Raw genomic sequence first — 23,221 nt, 5'->3', positions numbered from 1 at the left:
TGTGTGATCTGTCATCATTTCAGGTGAAAAGGGTGACACCTGTGTCAACTGCTTTAGTGGCGGAAGTGGTATCCCGGGGCCTCCAGGTCCTGCAGGACAACCGGGATTCCCAGGTAACACTATTGCTAACAATGAGTCATGATGCAAAATTGCAGTCTATGGAAGACCTGAAAATTAAAAAAGAAATACTCAATGGGGAAACCCTTCAGGAAATCCTGGCGGCCAAGGTATTAAAGGAGAAAGAGGATTCCCTGGAACACCTGGCCAAAGTGGGCCACCTGTGAGTTCTTTCCACATTCTTAAACATAGCAGGACATTGCACTGTACATACTTAATACAGTGTTCCACAGAATATTCGCAAATTGCTACTTGTGGATTCACTTTTTTCTTTTTTCTTTCTTTCTTTTAAGTTTTTAAAATGTTTCATTCTCTGGAAAACTCAACTATTAAATGTATTATAAATATGTCTTACTCACCATTGTTTTGTGTTCCACAGGGTCTGCCTGGTTCTCAAGGTCCTCCAGGATTCCCAGGAGAGAAGGGAGAGCCAGGTGAAGCTATCTCTGGAGGCGGCGCGAGGGGTGAGAAGGGCGACACTGGATTCCCTGGACCACCTGGTCTTCCAGGTCTAGATGGGCGGCCCGGTCGCGATGGGCAGCCTGGTCTTCCGGGGCCCAAAGGAGCTCCTGTAGGTTGCAATGGTGCAGTCGTTCTGAGATTTGGACAATTGTATTCATCCGCCATCCACATTAATTTTGGTGCTTCTCACAGGGATCTTTGCAGGTGAGAGGAGACAGAGGTAGCCCTGGTGATCCAGGTCCCCCTGGGATCGCAGGAGACCGGGGCCCTCCAGGACCCCCCGGCTTTGGACCCCCTGGACCCCCCGGAGAAAAGGGTATTCAGGGTGTCTCGGGAAGGCCTGGATCTCCTGGTATACCCGGTGAGAAATGTTTTTGATTGATTTACTCGTATTTAAGTTGTAATCCTTTCTCAGTCATGCAATTGATTCAATCTGTCACTTACAGGTGCCAAGGGTGAGCCAGGCTTGACGGTGGCAGAAAAAGGCCAGCCGGGACCCAGAGGTCTGGATGGTGAGCCGGGTCTTCCTGGCGCACCAGGTATGGATCTTCGTTGCAGCCACACATGATAGCCAATGTATTCTTAATGATATACTATTCCTGCTCCTCTTCTCAGGAAACCCAGGTCAGCCTGGTCAGCCTGGTTTCCCTGGATTACCAGGAGCCAAGGGTGATCCTGGACTGCCCGGTATTGGACTCCCTGGACCCCCTGGACCTAAAGGTGGAGATGTAATTTAACCTGTTCTGTCTTTTACGGTCTTCTTGGTACAAATCCAATCTAACAGTCACCATCTCTTCTTGCTTTCAAGGATTTCCTGGTGTCCCTGGCCAACCTGGAGCTCCGGGAGGACTGGGAAGACCAGGGGTAGATGGCCTTCCAGGCCAACCTGGATTTCCTGGAGCAAAGGTAGACAGATTTTATTTTTTTTACCGTCATTAAAAATTATGAATGCAAAAGTGCAATTTGCCTAGATGTATTTTCCTCTGTGACAGGGTGAACCTGGCTTCGGCCTCCCAGGTCCACCAGGTTTACCAGGCGTACCTGGAGCTAAAGGCGTAACTGGACCTAAGGGAGATCCCGGTTTCCCTGGAAGCCCTGGCTCTCCAGGGCGATCAGGATTTGACGGTGCACCAGGATCGAAAGGTATTTCAACATTGGCATGTAATTCTTCTTAAAAACACGCAAACGCCATTGTTCCTCTGCTGTCTTGTATTTCCAGGTGAGCCAGGAACATCTGGTATCCCTGGAGCTCGTGGTCCACCAGGACCTCCGACGGCAGGCTCACGTGGACCCCCAGGGGCCCCTGGACTCCCGGGTCCAATGGGCCCACCTGGTAAGGAACACAGGACTACCCTATAGCCTCCTGCGGAAGAATAATCTCCGTGCACACTGAAAAAAGATAAGTAATCCAATTGTATCGCTATTCCAGGATTCCCTGGAGGGAATGGAGCAAAAGGAGACCCCGGACCCCCAGGTTTAGACATTCCCGGCTTGCCAGGAGATAGAGGAAGTCCTGGTTTCCCCGGTTCCCCAGGACCAGTTGGAACCCCAGGACCCCCAGGAGGGCCTGGACGGGATGGCCTTCCTGGGCTGCCAGGTAAAGACTGGCTATCTGAATTTGTATATCACAAGCCAAATCGATGGTCACATTTGTAGAAGTCCCAACTCCAGTAGCTGAACTGTTGGGTGACAACCAGAATAAAAATTTCAAAAGTTAGCAGCTATACAATCATACTTTCTATACTGTAGTTTGTGTTGGTGGCCTCGGGGTGGTTTGTCTGGTTTAATGTATGATTTACTACTTTGCATTTCCATTCTGATTATTCCTCTTGGATTTAGGTGCCAAAGGAGACATGGGTCCCATTGGATCTCCAGGACCAGCTGGAGGACCCGGTGGGCCTGGGGGACCTGGTGCTCCTGGTTTGAAAGGTATCAACCTACACCTTAAATGATTCAATCATGCAGCTCTGTGTGCACAGGGTAGTGTACTCATTTATGTATTTATCATACCCCTTTTTTCAGGTGAACCTGGATTCCCTGGTAGAGATGGTGTTCCTGGTTCTTCTGGAATCAAAGGAGAAAGAGGTAGTGTTGGCCCACCGGGAGCTCCTGGATACAGCCCACCACCTTTGTCTTCAAAGGGTGATAAAGGAGAACCAGGACTGCCAGGCAAGACTTTTGTAGACTTATGAACCCTCACCACAGCTCCAGAGCTTTAAAAGTATTTGTCATTCTCATCATTCTACAGGAGCACCAGGATTTCCGGGCCAAAAGGGGATCCCTGGTATCTCTGGTGACCCTGGGCTTCCAGGATCAGATGGACGGCCAGGACTTCCTGGACCATCAGGTATGGCTCCACCACTCTGCACAAACTGGCGCAACCAAGCAAACATTTGCATGAACAGATGTCTAACATTCAGTTTCTGTTGTGCATAGGACCAAAGGGAGACCCTGGCATTCCAGGAGGGCCAGGTGGGCCTGGAGCTCCTGGGCTAAAAGGCAGTATGGGAGAAATGGGATTTCCAGGTTGAGTTGAAACGCTTTTTCAACCCTAACATCCTAAAACACTACCAAGAGCATGATATCATAATGCGACCACGTTTTCCACAGGACCGTCAGGACAGAAGGGTTTGCCAGGCCAGCCAGGTCGACCTGGAACTCCAGGACAGCCCGGAGGACCTGGTTTCTCAGGACCCAAAGGGGAACCTGGTTCTGCTGGGGTTGGTCCACCTGGACCACCAGGAATCAAGGTAGACTGGACCAAGAAGACCCCAGAGCGCAAACTGAAATCCTGGCTGAAAATAAATTGAAATCTCTTCTAGGGTGATCCAGGCCATTCCGGTTTCCCTGGAAGCCCAGGGCCTAAAGGGACTCCAGGTTTACCAGGCCTGCCAGGATTACCTGGAGGACCAGGTGCCAAAGGTGATCTAGGTCCACCAGGATTTCAAGGTACTGAGGTTTAAACACCAGTGAATGATCTGTAAATCATTCAGATTTAACTAAACATAATTGGAATGTACTTCTCTGAAACTATTTTGTTAGGAACCCCTGGTATTCCCGGTCCAAAGGGTCTCGACGGTGGGCCCGGTGGCCCAGGCCTGACTGGAGCTCCTGGCCGACCAGGAGAGCCTGGCCGACCAGGAGGACCGGGATTCCCAGGAGATAAGGGTCAACCGGGTCGGGATGGGATCCCAGGGCCTGCTGGCGTCAAAGGAGAGCCAGGTAGAAATTGGGAAAAATCACATTCAACATAAATAAACAGCTTCTATACCACCCAAAATAAAGTCGTATTGACTTTTGATTTTTTTTTTAATTACAGGGCTCCCAGGCTATGGTGAACCAGGAGCCCCTGGACTTCCAGGACTCCCAGGTTTGTTGCCATTTAACACGGACACACATGTGCAGATGCACATGAACTAAATAGCCCCTCCTGTTGTATTAAAAGGTGCCAAGGGAGACCCCGGTCCCGCCGGCCCATCCGGCAGTCCCGGTTTCCCTGGTCCTAAAGGTGAGGGTGGTTTCCCTGGCGTTCCGGGTTCTCCAGGCCCTATCGGCCCTCCTGGACCTGCAGGTCTGGCTCTACAGGGTCCCAAAGGATTAACAGGACCCCCTGGACCACCAGGAAGATCAGGTCAGTCATGTAGATGGACCACGTGTACGACCAAGGAATTGCTGTCTGGTTTCTGGAGTGGATTTAAGGGCCATCTGACTACGTGGAGACAAAGATGAAATTCTTAGCAAACCTTCTGGTAAACATGAGCTTTACCCCTTCCATGCACAAATAATGGTAACATGTAACCTGATAATCTGATAAGGTGACCACTGTGGTAACAGATGTCCCAGATTAAGGTCATTATTGATACACTATTAGTTCTATGAAGTGATCCTTCAATGATTTGTATGTGATTCCCAGTCCACCAGGCAGCAACCTTAAGCCAACCATCAATGTCACTTTAAATGTGAATGCTCTTTTTTTTAATGATTTGCATGAAACACTGAACCACTTTCACAATTGACCATTATCGTTAAATCTGTTCAGTCAAAATCACCTCTGCCATTGTGAAATGTGTGGCATTTCAAGCACCACCTTAAATGATCAACGAGTTGTCATCACTTGCATCCGGCTGATCCCCACACGTCTTCCAACCTCGTCATTGCATTTTGTGACCTGAAAATTGAGGGGAATGTTCTGATCGTCATCTCCTAGCCACTTCTTCTCATGTTGTTTCCGATGTTTCCTTTTTAGTGTGTATCAAGCCCAGCGAGACCTCAACCATCAACCTCACTAAAACTCCGGTCGAATTCAATTGGATGTTTTCCGATTTGATTAAATCAATCCAAGCAAGCGCACAAATTGGCCGTTGAGGAGGCGAGTGTTGAGGTTTCATCTGGCTTTGGAGTCCTGACTTTCTTCTATTGCACCAATCATCATCACACACTGCATGGATGTTGCCTGCAAGTGATCGTGAACAATTTCTGTAAATTGACCCGAGCGAAGCTCGAAATCCTCTTTTTTTGGGGGGTGTTTTGTTTTTTTGCTGTGACATTTTACCTCCATTTCCCATGGCTCTGCCTTCGACCCTGCTTCGTGCCGACGCTCGGTGCCGCCCACCACAGGTCCATCAGGTCAGATTGACTGCGTCCAGACTTTTATGCACGTTCCTCCTCACAGTCACTGTTAGAGCTTGAACTCCACCCTCTGATCTGCTGGAGAGGAAGTTAGCCAATCAGTGCGTTTTTGTTTTTTAATTTTTGGTCATATGTGATGTAATGCCTCTCCTCTTTCACTTTCAATGCACACCGATGGTAACAGTCATGCATCTTGAACAAGTAAGCACCTTTGAAGACAATTTGGCTCCCTTCGTAGAAGGCAAATGGCACAAGTCCACCTTGAGAGGATTTTAACCAGATACACATAGCATGTCATCTGGATCAAAGCGCACGACACAAACACTGTGAGATGCATTTCGTAATTTGTGCACGGAAAACACTCACCGTATGACTAACTCACCGGGAAAATCTGTGTTCGATGCAATGAGTTAGATCATTTTGGTATTGATATTTAAAAGGAAAGTATGTCACTGCCTCCAAATCCCAAATGAATCCTGACTCACTGGCGATACTTGGGATAGTGCATGAAACTGAAAAATGGAAGAAAAAAAAAAATCACACCTAATACAAAAGCAGTTTCACTATTCATGCCTCAAGGAGGCCGCACGAGATGGATTTGGGGAATTGGAGGCTGTCGTCAAATCTTGGTGAACTTGAACCAGGCGACTAACGAATCATGACGCCGCTATTTAGCTTCTACTTTGACTGTATTGCTGTTGCGATATTTGCTTTCTGTCTAAACTTCTTGTCATTTTGTGTTTGTTTTTTTTTGTTTTGTTTTGTTTTATTTTGCTTCAACCCTCAACCACTTTTCCCGGGCATTCTGGGAAGCCTAGGTCCTGCAGGTTAGATGATTTTGATGATTTGGGGAGAATCACCTTTGAAAGGATGTCTCAAATGTACTGAACTGTTTTTGTGACATCACTGCATTCTGCTTAAGATAACCGTGTGTACCTACCCGGAATGATGATGTAGCTTTTATTTCAGTTTGTACCCTCGAGGAACGTAAAGAATCGATTGTACTTTGTATTATCGAGATCTAACCTCTGGTCTTTTCTGTATGAAGGTGTGCCTGGCCCACAAGGCCCTCGTGGTCCCCCAGGAAGTGGTGGCGTTAGGGGAGAGAAAGGTATTCCCGGTGCTGCTGGCCAGCCAGGCTTCCCCGGACAGAAAGGAGACCCCGGCGTTCCAGGATTCTCAGTAAGACATGAAGCTATCAAATAAGTACGCACGACTTGACTACGTAACCATCCTGGACCTCTCCCACCAGGGTGCGCCTGGCCCTCCGGGTGTTTCCGGCGCAAAGGGTGACATCGGTCTGCCTGGCGTTCCCGGATTCCCGGGTACTGTTCTGTTCCGTTAAAGAAGCGGTGATCTCCTGAAAACAAAACCCAGCAGTTCTGAATAAGTCTTTGTATCTTCACCACCCAGGACCGAAAGGAGACCCAGGACTTTCCGGTGCCTCCGGCCTTCCCGGTGACCCTGGAGATGTCGGACCGCCAGGTGAATATATTTAAGTGTCACGTTAAATCCTCAACTTTATGGCAGACACCCTTTCAACCGTTCTTTATACATTTTTTGTTCCAGGGCTTCCTGGTGACCCCGGTCTTCCTCAGCCCCCCATTGTGGTTAAGGGAGAGCGTGGACCCCCCGGGCCTCTGGGCCAGCCGGGTGCTGGGGGACTGCCAGGCTCCCCCGGACGTGAAGGGTCCCCAGGTCCGTTTTGTAAATGACATTTGATTTTTCCGCTTCTTCTAAATGAAGAAGCAATGGAAGTGTATTTATCTGTATTTTCCAGGTCTGCCGGGTGACTCGGGGGATCCTGGTCCAGAGGGTCCCCCTGGATTCAGTGGCCCCCCTGGAAGGAAAGGAGACAACGGGCCTGCTGGTCAGCCTGGTGAGTTGACGAGAGCCGGAAGACTTCATTGTCACTGAATTTGTAAAAAGATGGAAAGCAAGCCGTGTGTTTCACAAAAGCTTCATGCAAACATCTCAATGACGAGTTAACTCTGTTCCAGTCGCTAATCATGTCATCTGATCCCAGGTCAGCGTGGCTATCCGGGTCCTCCCGGTTCCGACGGTCCGCAGGGTCCTCCTGGTCTCCCGGGCTCGGGCTCGGCGGCCCACGGCTTCCTCATCACCCGACACAGCCAGATCCAGGAAGTACCCCTCTGTCCGGTCGGAACCAACCTCATATACGATGGCTACTCCCTGCTGTACGTGCAGGGCAACGAGAGGGCACACGGGCAAGACCTCGGTAAAGAATCGGGACCGCAGATCTTTTTCAAACCTGCGCCGCATCAACTGATCAGCTTCTGCGATGTGGTCCAGGCACGGCGGGCAGCTGCCTGCGCCGCTTCAGCACCATGCCCTTCATGTTCTGCAACATCAACAATGTGTGCAACTTCGCCTCCCGGAACGACTATTCCTACTGGCTGTCCACGCCCGAACCCATGCCCATGTCCATGGCCCCCATCACCGGCGAGAGCATCAAGCCGTTTATCAGCCGGTAGCACGTGGACGGAAGCGACACGATTGAGGTGAGGGGTACGATACTCAGTTTGTGTTTTTGTGTCAAATCTAGATGCTCGGTGTGTGAGGCTCCTGCCATGGTGATCGCGGTCCACAGCCAAACCATCCAGATTCCCAACTGTCCCGCCAACTGGGAGGGTCTCTGGATTGGTTACTCCTTCATGATGGTAGGGCACTTGTGCATACAAACCGCACTCCTCGTGATGGTTTCGGATGAAATTTCAGGTTGAACCGAAAACTGACCCCACCCCCCAAAAGAAATTTTGAAGTAGCGTACGTTTCCTGCCATGTGAAGACGGTTCTTCCTTCCTCGCTTGTAGCACACCAGCGCCGGCGCAGAGGGCTCCGGCCAGGCCTTGGCCTCCCCTGGCTCTTGTCTGGAGGAGTTCCGCAGCGCTCCCTTCATCGAGTGCCACGGCAGGGGGACGTGCAACTACTACGGCAACTCCTACAGCTTCTGGTTGGCCACAGTGGACGAAGGCGAGATGTTCAGGTACAGGCACATATTTTCCACCACCAAACAAAACCTGCTCTTTGGACTTAACCCGATTCAACGGTTTCTCTGGCGAATGGTCCTCTTGCACTTCTCCGTAGCGTCACCCTTCATCTTCAACGCATCCATAAATCACTTCTTTGGTCTTTCTCTTTTCCTTTATAAGGGTTCCATTTCAGAATCCGAATCATCTTTATTGGCCAAGTATGTAGAACACACAAGGAATTTGTCTCCGGTATAACACGCTGCACTAGTATCATGGTAAACAACAAAATCATTGAACCATTTTAGAGTAACCAGTAGTTTTGTAGTACCATTTTGTGGTGCAAGAAGAGTGACTATGTCAGTGACTGTTTAAGGAATTAATGGCTAGAGGGAAGAAGCTGTTTAAGTGTCTACTGGATTTGGTGCGCATGGATCTGTAGCGTCTGCCTGAGGGGAGTGGCTGAAAAAGGTGGTGGGCAGGGTGCGGGGGATCCAGGAGGATTTTCCGTGCCCTTGTCTTGATTCTTGCAGTGTGCAAGTCCTCAAGAGTGGGTAGGGCGGTGCCAACGATTTTTTCTGCCGTCCTAACTGTCCGTTGAAGTTGGATTTTGTCCTTTTTTGTGGCGGCCCCAAACCACTGTTTTCAGCATCGTTCTTGCTGCGTAGCCATGCAAACCATCTCAATGTGGCCTCTCTATTGTTTAATTTCCAAAACCTCCCAGTCCGTGCCGTGCCGTGCCACTCATCTGACGAGTTCATTCCGAACCCTGTACATACATCTTCGTAACATCCAACTAGAATCTCAGCATCGCCAACTCTGTCACCTCAACCTCTGTTCCCTGCCGTCGACTCCTTACTATGAGACACTATAAGACACGGGTATGAATAAGTCAGCGGAAAGGTGATGGTATAAAGAAAAGTACACGAAGCAAGAACCAGATGGTTTGTACTTCACCTGATGAGAACTGACAGACTGCATTTTGGAACAATGCGAATGGGCTCAAAAACGAGGAAGACCAAGAACCAGATGGGAAGACTGTCGCGTTAACAATGAAACCCCGCCCCCAATTAGGGAAAAGCTAGCAGGATGATAATAATAATAATAATAATAATGCATTTTATTTAAAAGCGCCTTTCATGCCACCCAAGGACACTGTACAGACAATAAGAAAATACAATGTAAAACGAGATATTATATAAAAACATGACATCTATATATATATATTGCGCGTCGTCCCGCACGCGGTCTGTCCTTCCGTCTGTCCCTTTTCAAAACGTACCTACTTCACCGCGCCGCTGCGCGCCGCCACTGCGCCGCTCAGGCAGTGGCTCACTACGATCGCGCGGGCATCTTAGCGAAAAAATGTTGTCTACCCACAAGCATTGCAATAAAATTGTTAGTTATTTAGTAGAGCTAAACATCTCTTTATTTTCGCGATAAGCAATGAAGATGAACAAAAAGTTGAACCAAGCAACAACACTTTTGTGGGCCAAAGGCCCACCTTACCAGCCTTCCGCAGGTACTAGCTGATGAGCCGCCCGGAGGGCAGCGAACCAGCTAGTAAAATCATAAAAACATAGGAAATGGAAGAGCTATGTGTTGTAGGCAATACTGATATCTAAACACCCAAATGTTCAACCCAACCTTAGCTTTCTGCTAGCATAATAATACAAAACTCCAAACAGGAAATGACGTGAATTCTAAAGCTTGATACACACACCGAGCAGCAACGCATACAAACAAGGCCTGCACACTCACCTTGACCTTGACCTCTGTCCTCACAGCAAACCCCAGTCAGAGACGCTGAAGGCGGGCAACCTGCGGACACGCGTCAGCCGCTGCGTGGTCTGCATGAAAAGGACGTAACGCCGCACAGCGACCACCGCGTGGCGTAAACTGGTGGAATTCCACTGGTGCATTGTCTTCAAGCAATAACAATGGTGCTACTGTGCAACACAGCTTAAGATAAAAAAATATGTCGTAAAGAAATCTTTTTTTTTTTTTTGCTTTGTTTTTCCTAAGAAGTACCTCAAAACGAAAGCAGAACAAAAAAAATCTACGAAATGGTGCCATGATGAATGTGTGACAGCAAACATTCATTTTTTCATCCCCCTTCTAAAGAAATGTCACTTCAAACGTGACGCAGGTGTTCCTCTACCTTTTCTACACGTGCTCTTTTTTTGTTGTTGTTCTCTTTTCTTCTTGACGAGGAGGGTGCAGATAAAGCTCTCCGTGGGTAACCAAACGGGCACTTTGACTTCGGGACATCCAAGATGCGAGATGCACTGACTAGGAGCTTTCCTTTGTGAGACCGACTTGTCTTTTTATTCTGACCACTTTTTGTCTTCTTCCTCTGTCCTTTTCATTTCGACGTCCGTCGGGACACGTGGTGGTACTAACCCTGCTGCAAACTCGCCTGCTAACTCCGCCTTCTTTCTTTTGTAAGTAATAAAATGTGTATATTGTGTAAAACACTTTTTATTAGCCTATTAGGTCTTCAATTGGTAACGAGCTTTTTTTTTTTTTTTTTTTTTTTTGCTTACACTCGCTCACGCAAACAGATATTGTACAAAGTAAGGCTTTTATGAATGAAAACAGTATTTTATATATAATAAATATATATATTTCTTTAGAATAAAAAAAAAGACGTTACTTGGCAGTGGGTGTTTTAAGGTCATGCATTTCACCAAAAAGCAAACTACTGAGCACGGTCAAAAGCCATTTTTCCCTGCGACAGCTGTGTATGATATGAACATCACTTAAACCTTTTTCACTTAAACCTTTTTTTTTTAATTCAATTTGTAGAATTAATAATAAAGATGAATTAAGGGGATTTGTTTTGAGATTGTCTGATGATCGGGGAAATGTTTCACAGGATTTGAATTAAATCTTGGCTTCTTGTTACACAAAAAAAACCAAGTCGTGTTGTTTCTTTTAACGTTTCCAGGTGTTGGGCTTTGCTGTAAAATAGGGTTTTGCACCAAAAACTTCAAAAATTTCACACTCAATTCGACAATCTAATGTGTTCAGCATTTATATGAGTCTATATTTTCCTGTGACTTTTTTTTTGTCAGACTGGGGTGCCACTCAAATGTATTTTTTTTTTTGCCCCCGTTATGTTTCTGTTGTGATATTCCGAAGATGTTTTAGCGAAAGACTGAAATAAACACAATTGACCAAAGTTTTCTGCTCTGAAACCTGATCGTTCCTCTCGTCTGACTCAAGCAAAGTCGGGAAACCCGACTCGGAAGTGAGACTCGACGGACGAGGAACTCTTGTGAGCAGCAGGGGGCAGCATTCCTGCACACCTCGGCGGGGCAAAATGTGCCAGCATTATCTCCTTCCCAATTGGCGACAACAAACTTGATTATTTCAAAGGAGGGCTACGAAGGCCGAGCTAAAATGTCACGTTTGAAGAAAAGTCCGACCGTCACAAAGCCAAAGCGACAGATTGGCACCACCTGGCTTTGAGGAGAGCGACAGGGTGAAAATTAAAGTGACGTCAAAATGGAGTTGTACGAGATACGAGGCGTCCTGGCAGATATATATATATCATTCATTCATTCATCTTCCGAGCCGCTCGATCCTCACCAGGGTCGCGGGGGGTGCTGGAGCCTATCCCAGCCGTCTCCGGGCAGTAGGCGGGGGACACCCTGAATCGGTTGTCAGCCAATCGCAGGGCACACAGAAACAAACAACCATTCGCACTCACACTCACACCTAGGGACAATTTAGAGTGTTCAATCAGCCTGCCACGCATGTTTTTGGAATGTGGGAGGAAACCGGAGCACCCGGAGAAAACCCACGCAGGCCCGGGGAGAACATGCAAACTCCACACAGGGAGGCCGGAGCTGGAATCGAACCCGGTACCTCTGCACTGTGAAGCCGACGTGCTAACCACTGGACTACCGCGGTAGTCCATATATACATATATATAAAAATTTTGGGGCGGGGGGACAAAAACAAAAAAAAGATGGTGTCAGGACAAACACACTGAAAAACGAACACTTTTGCAAAACAGACTCTCGGTGGGAACGCATTAAGTAACGGGTGGGTGGGGGGGGGGGGGGGCTCACAAAAATAAGAGTAAAAACCTTTTTGAAATCAACTCTGCTATCCAAACATGAGGTCCCGAGAGCAAAACGTAAATGGAGATCATCACTTTTACTATCCGGATTATTTGTTGATGAGGAAGAATGACAAATGTCCAACATTAAACCAAAAAAAAAAAAAAAAACGTTCTCATCTGCGTGGCTGCATGACCAAAGTGGACTTTGGATAGCTTTTTTTTTTTTCGGTTGAACTTTGTGAGGCTGGGCAGGTCACCTGCGCTGTATAAACAAGGCCGTGACTGTTGGTTGAACTTCTGCTAGCCGATGAAAGAGTCCCCCATCGGGTTCAAGATATTTCAGATTCAACTGCATACGAAAAACTCTTTTGCGGAGGTTGACGCAGCGGACGGTTGAATAAACTCACGCAAAAGCCAAGCGTGATACGTGGAACTTTTTTTTTTTTATTATTGCAATAGCTCTATGGAAAGCAAAGATTTGAACAATATAAACATGATGCTGATGCTCAAGCGGCCTTCCCGAAAGACCGCCGACCACATTGCCTCCATGAGACGACGGCCAAGAAAAATAAAAGGACAGCGACATGAACAAAGCCACAAGCTCTCCTTATTTGTAGGAGACACCGTGAGGTTTATTCCCCCCACCCCCAAATGGAGGTTGTACGAGGGGAAAAACACCTTCCCGCTATTGAACTCTTTTCTGTAAGGCTAATATGAACAAACAGCATTCAACTGGGAAAAGAACACAAGTAGCAGGAGGTACACCTCTTCACAGAGGCCTACTCGTCAACCTGAACTGTACTTACTACACAGCAGCAAATAAACTGTAATATAGTTACAAAAAAAAAAAAAATTATCACCAATTTTATAATACAAATAACTTCAAAATGCCGCAAAAGAAAAAGACCGGGCATGTACCGCTTTGTTTGCAGGATTGCCTGGATGCCACGAAAATAAAATAAAAAATAAAAAATAGCAACGCTCCTCTCCGGCGTCAGCTAAAATACAAATCAAGGAAAGTCGAGAAACCCAAAGCTTGCATAAGAACGATGCAATGAACTCCTCTCTGACGACGGAATGAAACTTAATTCTTAAGTCTTCATTCTTTCCAGCCATTTGTGAACACTTTAGTGACGTGGATGCTTGTTCCATCCAATCCGACCCGGTTTGAAATACTGTCATGTGATAAACCGTTTAAATAAAACATAAATAAGGGTAGCGAGTGAACTGAAGAAAAAAAAAAAAAAAGCCCAGTTTGTTGAATAATAGCACTCTTGCTCTATTAAAAAAAGGACCAAGTTTACAATAGCACAGAAAAGTACACGGAACATCTTGCCCGCATTTCTAGAACCATCCACATCGGCGGAAAAACTCAAAATTTGTGCCACGAAGTGCGTGTGCATTCCTTGCGAGGCACTGTACCGTGCATCACGTGAGGTAAAATGGAGAATGTTTAATTGAATAATTAAAAAAAAACAAAAAAACTCTTCGTCTTTTCATGAGCGTGCGCTAACTCCTCCCTAGCCGGGGAGCTACGAAATGTACCGGAACTATTTGAACCTCAAATAAATAATATGTGCAAGTGTACGAAAGGAACTTGGATTTCCCAGTTTGGGACCAGGAAGCCATTTTAGGTCAAGTGAACCAGCGCGTGCGTCCCAAGAGGAGCAAAAATAATAAGATATATTGGATATATATACACACACACATTCTCACTCAACAACTTTGTCCACCACGTAATAACTGTACGGTACCATAGAGGTACCTGGATGGGTTAAAAAAAAAAAAAAAAAAAAAAAAACGAAACAATAAAAATGACGATTCTATCAAGACTGCACCGTAATGGCTCCCTTTTTAATACCGCGCGAGGAAGTTGAACCGCCTGCTAACAAGATCGCGTGGCGGAGAGCGTCGACTGGGGGAGAGCAGCAACCAAAAATTTAAAAAAAAAAAAAAATCAAATAAAAGTGACTGAAATTTTGCATATAAAACATAAGGAAAATAACACGCGAGACAGCTGATATGAATGAAAAAGATGCAAGCCTTTCTCTGTCATCTCCTTCGTTGTCTTCTGCGTGCAGAACAGAACATCTCAGTCCAATTTTTGGGGGGGGGGGCGGGGGGGGGGGGCTCCTCTGTCGCTGCTGCTGCTCAGTCTGTGAAGACACAAAAACTGGTTACCCGCGGGACTTTTTATGAAGATGCTTATTCATTTATTTTTTTTCGGATAGGGGGGGGGGGGTTATGTACGACTTTTCTTCGATTCAGCAATACGCAAATTCATCGAAAAAGACAAAGAGCAGAATTCACACCGTTTTTGTTTTTGTTTTTTTTTAATCCGAGCGCATGCACTTGTCTGCCTTTCTGTGAGTCTCGGGGAACAACAGCAAGCCGGACTCAAACATGGATGGATGGACATGAGCACTCACAAGTTTAGAGGAGGACAAAAATCTTACAGCCGCTTTAAAAGAGATATTCTGAAATTTCAACACGCCAAACTTTTTTCGGTGAGTCGGGTGCATCTTTGGTAAACGAGGGAATGCGGCCGGTGGACTTTGGCTCGTGCCCGGTGTGACCCCCGGCGACGGCGACCGCGCAGCTGGGATATTCCACCCAAAGCGAGGCTTTTGTCCGACAACAATACGGACGAGCCACAATACGGACGCTGGAATGCCGGCGAGCCCGCCGGCGCGGGAGGCCGGACTCGCGACGCCTCGGCAGAGTGACGCCAAAGGTGGAAAAAAAAATGGATACACATCCAATGGTAACCCGACTTAGGAAATTAATAGGTTGTGGAAGAAATTTCTTAACTAGAACATTTTGTAGAGACGCGTTTTCCATGCAAATGCCCTAATGCGCTCCAAGCCCCCCCTCCCCCTAAATGCTGACATGTTTTCTAAAGCATAAATATGCATCAAAATATGGAACATGTTATAAACATGTTATAATTAGATTATTGCACAATCAATGAAAGTTGTGCATCATGTCAAAAACAGAGAAAAGAGTCAAGAATAAAAATGATTTAAACTTGAACCGCGTCCTCGTCGTTTTTTCCCCCTCTTTAGTTCATGTTCTCCCCCTCAGAAGTGTTTTTTTTTTTTTGCCTGGCGTTTTGTAAACAACTGATTCATGGACGTTTGCTTTGGTCGGCTTTTAACAATCCTTCCAAAATGTCCAAGGCAAACATCAGCATAGTGAGCCATCAGCCGACCGGTGAACACTTTTTCTGGGTGATTTACATTTACGTAAAGGGGCCAATGACGAGGACGCTGCATAGAAATAGAAATCTATTTATCTAGATAGACACATCCGGTAGAAGTCCCTCTGAGCCAAAGGGATGCCAGGAAGATGCTCGGTAATAGCCAGAGATATGTTCCTCGAGCCAGTGCTTGGCCTCGAGGACCGGCTCCACTGACTGAGGGGCGGTCCTTGGTCCTGGCCTCGGGAGTCAAATCCTTGACCTTTGGCCTTGGCCTCGGATTGCCGGTCCTCGGACACAACACTGGTAATAGCCAATGGCAGAGCAGCTATAAAAATGTTGCATTCAGGAAACTCGGAGCTGCGACTAGCAGCTCATACCGTATTTTTTACCTTTTCCTATCTTGAAATTTCATTCGGAACAAGAGGCAGAGGTATCACTGTGTAGACACACACACACACAGTATATTATGTGACGGATAAATCCGTCTGTGAAACCCTTGAGAGCACTCCGAGAGGAAATGGAGGTCTTGTTACAAACACGCCCATAAATTCACATCAGCCTGGAAATAGAAGTGTAAATATAGAAGGCCGCTGACCGTATCGGTGGCAACTCGAGAGCAAAAAGGCCACACACACACTTTCTCCGACATCTCCCCTGACCCCAGCGACAATCCACCGTGCACTCCCGCTAACCCCTTATTGCCCCATATCCACTCCCCAAAGAAAAGGGCACATCCACTGCTGCCTTGGCGCTCCAAATGCAACGGCTAAAAGACGCCCCTCCCCCCCTACTATAAACGAACCAGGTGTGTTGCCATCACGTCCATGCCGCAGCTGAGAGCAAAGCACATTCCTGAGAGATGACGCGTTGCCTTGACACGCCGCCGCGATGATGACATCAAAGCGTCGGCGGCCGTGACTCGAATAGATATCTTCGTTTTGGAATATTTTAAAATTTGAAATGATATTAAACAGATTATTGTCAGATTGTCAGATTATTATTTGGAATTAAGCGTGAACAGATGAGCGGTTTGAGTTTTAAAGGCGGTTCAAGTTTTGGTTGTCACATGCGTGTCAACAGGACATTTTAGCCAATCAAAAATCCAAGAAGCAAAACTTTCAACCAATTTTTTTTTCTGACGCAGACGATGACGATACGCCGATGTGTCAAACGGTAGCAGTGAAGCACCAACCACTGCCACGGAGGACTTACTCGATGTTAGATTTTTTTTTTTTTACTTAAGTATCAGAGGCTAGTATCAGCAGCCTGCAAAAAGTACCCGATACCTTAAACAGGGGATGGTAATGGCTAGTGATGAAAATTTTTTTTTTCCCCCCCCAAGATGGCGCCCGAGTAGGCAGCCTTCGGCAAGTGCTCTTCAAGAGCCTTGCTTTTTTGTTCTTTTTTGCTGTTTTTGTCTTTTGTTTTGTCACATGTTGTTTGTTGTTTCATTGTGTGGACCTGATATGGACTGTTTTCAGCGCTTTTTGGCCACGACATTCGTCAAAGGAGCAGTATCTGTGCTTGGTGGTTGCGCCTTCTCGGCAGCACGCCTGTACCAGCACAGATTTTGATTGGGAGGAATGTCGGCGCCATTGACTGTCGGTGCTGGACAGACCTGGGGCGCTTGTGTTTTTTGCGCCAGTAATGGGCAGCATTTTTCACAACCCCGATTTGTTCAGTGGCTATATCAGCGCTGTTGGACAGTCGGCGTTGGTGCGGCTGGATGGATGGCCGCTGAAGTTGAGGATGAGGAGAGAGGAGCGTTGGCGAAGAGCGCCGATGCGTATTTGGAACCGTGAGTCGCCGCTTGGAATTGAAATGGATTTCCATGGGACAGGAGAAGTGAACCAATCTCTTTTTTCGTCAATGGATGCTACAGCTTCTTGTTGACTTTGAAACTTAGCTTGTAGCCGACGTGTGCACATTTTGAGCATGACGTCTCTGATCCACTGGTTAAAGGACACTTTGATTCTCTCCTCTTTCATCTCAAACTGCTTCAAACAACAAAGCGTGTGATGGAAAAGTGGTTAGAACTGCATGACTGTCCGTGTTTTATGTTATGTGTTGTGTTTATTATTTTACTTTATGTTAACTGTTTTGTAAAGCGCTTTGTTACAGCTGCCGCTGTTGTGAAAGCGCTATATAAATCAGCATGGATTGTATTGTATTGTATTGTAACAAGTAAGACATCATACACGTCCAATCGCAGGGCTGTTTACAATCGGAAGATGGATCGGGAGAGCTCGTGAAAACTCGACGATAAGGTACCTGACCCCCCCTAAAATTTTCTCAACGGATTTAGACAATTCACAAAAATGATCAATTTAAGAAATAAAACGGCAGATTTCCGCGTATCCGCGGAAGATTGCCATCCCTGTTAAACAAAAAGCAGTAAAACGGGAGTTAGCGAGTCCTTTACATCTACGCTGCGTTCTTTGATCGTGTTAGTATGCACAATACAGTCATACCTCGGTTTTCAACCGTAATCCGTTCCAGAAGGCGGTTTGAAAACCGATCTGTTCAAAAACTGAAACCATGCTTTAAAAAAACAAAAACACATCTCACTGGAGTGTTTCGCAGCCGAGTGTGATGCCTGAACGCCTCCCTGGTGAGGTGTTCCGGGGCATGTTCCACCGTGAGGAGATCCCGAGGACAACCCAGGACACGCTGGAGAGACTATGTCACCCAGGTGTCCTGGGAACGCCTCGGGGAGAGCTGGAAGAGGGAAATCTGGGCCTCCCTGCTAAAGCTGCTGCCCCCGCGACCCGGCCAAAATAAGCGGTAGAAGACGGATGGATGTACGAACACGTCTGCAAACAATGGACCGCTACACGAGGAAGCGTCACTTCCTCGTGTAAGGAAGGCAAGAGGAGTCGAGTGGCGCATTCAAGTGCGCCCAGTTTGGTCGAGAACCGATTTTCGGTCGTAATCCGAGGTTTAAAAAAAAAAAATACTACCGGTAAATTAAAAACTCGAAATTTTTGGTTGAAAACCGATTTGGTCGAGAACAGAGACACTCGAAAACCGAGGTTTGACTGTATAATATTATTGCAAGACTTGCGTTTAAGAAGTTTAAGCTTAGGCCACAATTTCATTCAACACACTTCTGCCACACACACTCGCTTGCGTTTTTTGGTAGAAAAGGTTCACAAAAATGGCGGTGGGCTTTCAAAAGATCCTTCTATGCCCCGAATTTCCTCTCGCCGTCTCGCTTATCCACACAAACAAGAAAGTTTCCATTTCAAAGGCACACGCGCATGCACGTACTCACCCTGGGTTGTCATGGGGACGTCTGATTTGTCGAGACTGGCGTAGGCCCCGTTCTCCGGCATCGCCGAGCCCTCGGCGACACCCGTCGACGGGGTTGCGTCCGCACAGCTCCCGACATCTCTCACCTCCAAGGCGATGTAGTTGAGGCCATTTTGGTATCCCACAGACGCGTCGCTTCCGTACATTCTGCTGGTCGGGGTCGAGGGGGACGCCGGGGCGCCGGTTGCCACGCCCGCCGGGTCTGACGAGCCGACCGGAGCTCGGTCAACCGGCGGGTCCCCGCGGCTTTCCACAGACATCCACGCGCTGTCGAAAGACGCCAAGCCGGCGCATCTTGAGGCTTGGACTTCAGGAGCGTGTGAACCGTTTGAGGGCGGGGGGTCCGCCGGCGTCAAGTGGGTCGCGGAAGACGGTCCCCCGGAAGGCGTTGAAGTAGAGGAGGAGGTGGAGGAGAAGGTTTCCGAGCTGTGTCTCCTCCTGCCTTGAGGGTCGGCCCGGACGACCTTGGGCTCCAGGGGGTGCGGCGGGCTCCTCGGGGGCAACGTGGGGGGTATGGAGGAGGAAGCGTGCCCGTAACATCCCTCCAGCACGCAGAGATGCTGCAGCACGTCGGCGGGGTTCGCCGGAGTCCTTTCGCTCTTCCTGCTGTATATCATATTCGTGTAGTCGTCGCCCGCCGACCTCCAGTGACCTCCGGCGTGGACCCCGGGGGAGGCCGGGGCGGCGGGATTGCTAGCCAAGGGTCGGATATAGCTGGGCGGGTTCCAGGGGGCCACCAGGCTGGGTCGAGGCGACTGGCTCTTGTCTAGACACCCGGCGCTGTCCCGATGCTCGCGGCCCACCTCCATGCTCATGTAGTCTTGACTGGTTTGGGGCAAGGGAGGGGTTCGACGGTGGTCGCCGGATGCCAGGGTGGGGGGGGCTTCATCGTTGGTGGAAAGCGCGTAGGCGGGGGGCTGCTGTTGGCGGGGGTAATGATCACCAAAGTCGATGTTGATATACTCTCCGGGACTCGAGGGCCTTCCAGGTGGGGGCCCGGCTGCGGGGGCCGAGGTGGAGGTAAGCGCGGGTGAGGCGGAGGGTTCACTGACTCGCGGCAGACCGTGGAAACTTCTCCTGCCTAAAGGGAGGCGGTTGGGTCTGGCGACGCGCCCGTCGGCCGTGGCGTGGTGGGCTCCGTAAGGCGGGGGTGGGTGCGAGGGTGTGGAGGTGCAACCGCAGCCCCTCTCAGGCGTGGATAGGGAAGCCGTGGCGACTGACGAGTGGACCGCCTTGGCCAGAGAAGCCATTGGAACGTAGTCGTCGCACTCCTTCTGGTCGCGCTCTCCGGTGGGCGCCTTGTAGGAGCGAGGGAGCGAAAAATAAGGGCTGAAAGACCTCCAGGCGTCGGCGCCGTGGGACGCGCCGCTGCCTTCCGACTTCTGCCCAGCACCGCCGGCGCATGACATGTCCATGTAGGCCGCATTCGCCGGTCTCTCCGCGACGCCGTCGCTCCCGCCGGCAGACGCCGCGCCGGAGCCACCGCGGGAGGTCCGCGCCGGGGAAGGAGAGCCGCCGCGGCATCCCGGTAGCATCATCATGTAGCCGTGGGTGTCGACGGAGGACTGCGGCTGGGGCTTGGCCGAGCGCGGACCCAAAGTCGGGCTCTGAAATTGATGGGGGTGGGAAACGGGATGAAAGCCGGGATGCATGGGAACGTAGTCGGGAGGCGCGTCCCTCGGCGACGGAGCAGCGCCGTGCAACATGGCCACGTAGCCGCTATCTTCCTTGGTGGAGGAGAGCGACGTCGACGAGCGGTTCTGCTGGCCCTGCTCGGAGCAGGAGCCGCCCGAGGCGTCGGCCCCTTCTTCCGAGGAAAAATTGGTTTGAGTCATTTTTGGATAAACGGCTACTACTCCGGGTCCGGCGCTTCTCCTCCTCCTGTGCGGAAAAAAGCGTTCGTCCTCGGTCGTGGACGTGCTCTCGTCTCGCGGCGTGTTGGCGCCGCTGTTGTTCCCGGAGCCGGCGCCAAACGCCTCCCGGTTCCAGCCCACGGCCATGTAGTCACTCAGGCAGTTCTCCTCTCTGATCGGCGGGGTGTTGCCCAGGGAATCGGGGGTGTTGCTGCGCACCCTGAAGTACCTGAAGTCACCGGGGCTGGATCCGTACTCGTCAGAGGAGTTGAAGCCGCCGTCGGATGGAGAGCCGCATATCGAAGCGCTGGACGGGCGGGTGAGCGTGTCCGAGACGGAACCGTGGCCGCTGCTGGAGGACACGCTCACCGGGCTTGTGGTGAAAGGGTGGGACACCGGGAGGGAGGCGGAGCGGGCGTGGTAGTTGGAGGTCGACGACCCCGGGGCGGCCCGCACGTGGCGCCCGCCGCCGGCGTTTCCCGTCGCGGCGCCGCCACTGCCGGCCTGATCGCCCTCGGCGCGGCCAAGATGAGGACGCCCCGAATTCAGGTGGACCAGGCTTCCCGTGGTGGAACGAAAGAGCCGGCTCATGGTGCCCTCCCCCTCGCTGGATGTGCGGAAGCGGTAACCGCTGGCACCCGAGCTCTTACTGGACGGCGGCGTTCCCACCGCCGATTCCAGCCTGGATCGCCGCTGCAGGCCCGTCTGGCTTGGCGGCAGGTTGCTTAGGTGGCGGTGCGTGGTGACAAACGGCATGGGATTGGAGCCCGATGACTGGCTCTTACTCCGGGGCCTGACCTCCACGTATGCCTTGAGAGCCTTCATGGTATTGAGGAGAGTCTCGTGCATTTTCTGCGCCACCACCGAGTCGTCCACCTGCATCCATATCTCCCCCGGCCCGATCGACGAGAAGCGGCCCACCTCGATGAAAAAGAAGCTTTCGGAATTTCCGCAGCGCCTGATGTTCATCAGGTGCTGGTTCACGCAGGGGGTCTCCGAGTTCAGCTTGATCAGGTGAAGGGTTTTGGACGAGAGGCACAGGCGATACAAGCCCGTGAGGTTTTTAGTTTGACCCAGTCCTTTGGGTTTGACGTTCACATGCCACACCTCCTTGAAAACGGTGCCGGGGGTGACCGTACCATATCCGTCATCTAAATCATCCGTAATTAAATGCCCCTTTCTGCCCTCGTTCATCAACTCGCTGATAGCCACGTACCAGTCCTCCTGGTCCTGCTCACTCTCAGCCACAATAGCAAAGTACTCATCCTTAGTGTAAAGGGCAATGAGGTGTTTGTTTTTTGAGTCTGCCCTCTTGTTGACAGTGAAGCATTGGTAGAGGTAAATCACCCTCTTTGGGGAGGAAGGGCCCACCGGGCCGGCTCCCCCGCGCAAGGTGCTCCGGAATTTCTTCTCATTGTCGTAGTACTCCAGACGGCTGGGACCCAGGTGGCTGGAGGCGCGAAGCACGAAGAAACGCTTATGTCCATGCTTTTGCTTGCGCAGGTAGCCGCACTTTCGAATGTCGTCCACTGCATCCGGTGGGTTTGACAAGCCGCCAGTCTCGTACGCAAGGCCGCCGCCGCTGCTGGTGCTGCTGCTGCTGTGCTCCACCGGGGACGACGATTTTTTGCCCGGGGACTCGGCGACATCCGCGGAGAGATGGTGAAGATGATGATGCGACGCCAGCTCGTAGTGATACGACTCAAGGTGGTGGTGGTAGGAGGGCGGCAACTGATGACAACGAAAGCCGCCGCCGCCGCTTCCCCCTCCTCCACCGCTGATGTTAATTATCGGGGAAGGGGGTTCCCTGACCGAGCCGTCTACGTTTGCGTCGGCAGATTTGGACCCCACGGTTCTCTGCTGCGTCTCCAGCATCAACTTGGTTGCCTTGCCTTCCTGATAATTCGTGAAATTTGCCATCCGAGAACGCATTCAAAGGTCACTTTACTTGTAAGCTAATCCAAGTGGACCACTACCCCATTCTTGTGTAGGGAGACGAGTGCCCGAGTCCGGCTAGGCCAGCTAATGCACGGCTCAGATTTGCACAATTCGCCGGGCGGCGGTGTTTTTTATCGTTATTTCTTTAGTTAGTTTTTGGAAAAATTGTCCCTTCGCCCTTGTGCCATCAAAACGGCTATTGCACTCGGCCCCGTTTTAAGAGATGAAGCCTACCGTGTGCAGCATGGCCACGTTCAATTGCGTTTCTCCGGCTAGTTGTTAGCAACTCGCTCTCTTCTCCGCCTGTACACAAGTCGAGCGGCCAAAGCACAAACAACACGTGATCACATACGTCACGAGCAATAGGCTGGCTCAAAACTCCCGAGGCAGTGTTTGATTGGCACACTACTGTGAGTGACAAACCATGACGGTCATCTTGACCAATTGTTAAAAGAACAACATGGCTTGCGTCATTAGCGTTGACCAATCACAGAACACAAAGTTTCACTGTGTTTAAAAATAGGCGTCAACTTTGAGGCTTATTTCGAATGGGATCTGAACGTTGCCACAGAGCTGTTGGGATGTTCAAATCTGATCTCACACCTGCTGACAAGGACAGAAAAATGTGGACCTTTATTTGGAATCA

At 49.6% G+C, this 23,221-nt stretch overlaps 2 protein-coding genes and 1 long non-coding RNA gene across 3 annotated transcripts in view; 1 reads left to right on the top strand and 2 right to left on the bottom strand.

Annotated features, from left to right (window-relative positions):
• The window catches only part of col4a5 (collagen, type IV, alpha 5 (Alport syndrome)), a 30,892-nt gene extending 19,510 nt beyond the window's left edge, over positions 1 to 11,382 (top strand). The window contains exons 21-49 of the mRNA XM_052062948.1: positions 24 to 113; positions 210 to 280; positions 497 to 688; positions 772 to 940; positions 1,026 to 1,118; positions 1,195 to 1,299; positions 1,388 to 1,485; positions 1,572 to 1,722; positions 1,799 to 1,912; positions 2,009 to 2,176; positions 2,419 to 2,508; positions 2,602 to 2,748; positions 2,828 to 2,926; positions 3,016 to 3,105; positions 3,190 to 3,329; positions 3,402 to 3,528; positions 3,622 to 3,801; positions 3,899 to 3,949; positions 4,025 to 4,210; positions 6,257 to 6,390; positions 6,461 to 6,533; positions 6,622 to 6,693; positions 6,778 to 6,906; positions 6,989 to 7,087; positions 7,235 to 7,447; positions 7,522 to 7,699; positions 7,775 to 7,889; positions 8,043 to 8,215; positions 9,986 to 11,382. Of these exons, the coding sequence (XP_051918908.1) occupies positions 24 to 113; positions 210 to 280; positions 497 to 688; positions 772 to 940; positions 1,026 to 1,118; positions 1,195 to 1,299; positions 1,388 to 1,485; positions 1,572 to 1,722; positions 1,799 to 1,912; positions 2,009 to 2,176; positions 2,419 to 2,508; positions 2,602 to 2,748; positions 2,828 to 2,926; positions 3,016 to 3,105; positions 3,190 to 3,329; positions 3,402 to 3,528; positions 3,622 to 3,801; positions 3,899 to 3,949; positions 4,025 to 4,210; positions 6,257 to 6,390; positions 6,461 to 6,533; positions 6,622 to 6,693; positions 6,778 to 6,906; positions 6,989 to 7,087; positions 7,235 to 7,447; positions 7,522 to 7,699; positions 7,775 to 7,889; positions 8,043 to 8,215; positions 9,986 to 10,067 (3,629 nt within the window). The 3' untranslated portion in view covers positions 10,068 to 11,382. The remainder of the gene's footprint in view (positions 1 to 23; positions 114 to 209; positions 281 to 496; positions 689 to 771; positions 941 to 1,025; positions 1,119 to 1,194; positions 1,300 to 1,387; positions 1,486 to 1,571; positions 1,723 to 1,798; positions 1,913 to 2,008; positions 2,177 to 2,418; positions 2,509 to 2,601; positions 2,749 to 2,827; positions 2,927 to 3,015; positions 3,106 to 3,189; positions 3,330 to 3,401; positions 3,529 to 3,621; positions 3,802 to 3,898; positions 3,950 to 4,024; positions 4,211 to 6,256; positions 6,391 to 6,460; positions 6,534 to 6,621; positions 6,694 to 6,777; positions 6,907 to 6,988; positions 7,088 to 7,234; positions 7,448 to 7,521; positions 7,700 to 7,774; positions 7,890 to 8,042; positions 8,216 to 9,985) is intronic.
• Positions 2,622 to 6,376, bottom strand: LOC127599213 (uncharacterized). The gene is made up of 5 exons (XR_007962029.1): positions 6,235 to 6,376; positions 5,132 to 5,286; positions 4,629 to 4,747; positions 2,834 to 2,951; positions 2,622 to 2,754 (listed from the first exon to the last, which is right to left on the bottom strand). It is a non-coding gene; the product is annotated as an uncharacterized LOC127599213 (long non-coding RNA).
• Positions 11,383 to 12,914: 1,532 nt separating the features above from the next.
• LOC127598457 (insulin receptor substrate 2-A) lies at positions 12,915 to 22,928 on the bottom strand. The gene is made up of 2 exons (XM_052062341.1): positions 18,747 to 22,928; positions 12,915 to 14,426 (listed from the first exon to the last, which is right to left on the bottom strand). The coding sequence occupies exons 1-2, from the start codon at positions 22,567 to 22,569 to the stop codon at positions 14,422 to 14,424; spliced, it is 3,828 nt and encodes a 1,275-aa protein (XP_051918301.1). The 5' UTR covers positions 22,570 to 22,928; the 3' UTR covers positions 12,915 to 14,421.
• Positions 22,929 to 23,221: the final 293 nt, after the last annotated feature.

The sequence above is a fragment of the Hippocampus zosterae genome, chromosome 1 (assembly GCF_025434085.1).
Source record: "Hippocampus zosterae strain Florida chromosome 1, ASM2543408v3, whole genome shotgun sequence".
Taxonomy (NCBI): domain Eukaryota; kingdom Metazoa; phylum Chordata; class Actinopteri; order Syngnathiformes; family Syngnathidae; genus Hippocampus; species Hippocampus zosterae.
Note: the sequence above shows the minus strand (reverse complement) of the source record. Positions and strands in the feature narration are given on the sequence as shown.

Coding starts and splice junctions, on each gene's coding strand:
- LOC127598457 (XM_052062341.1), bottom strand. CDS start 22,569: ATGCGTTCTCGGATGGCAAATTTCACGAATTATCAGGAAGGCAAGGCA.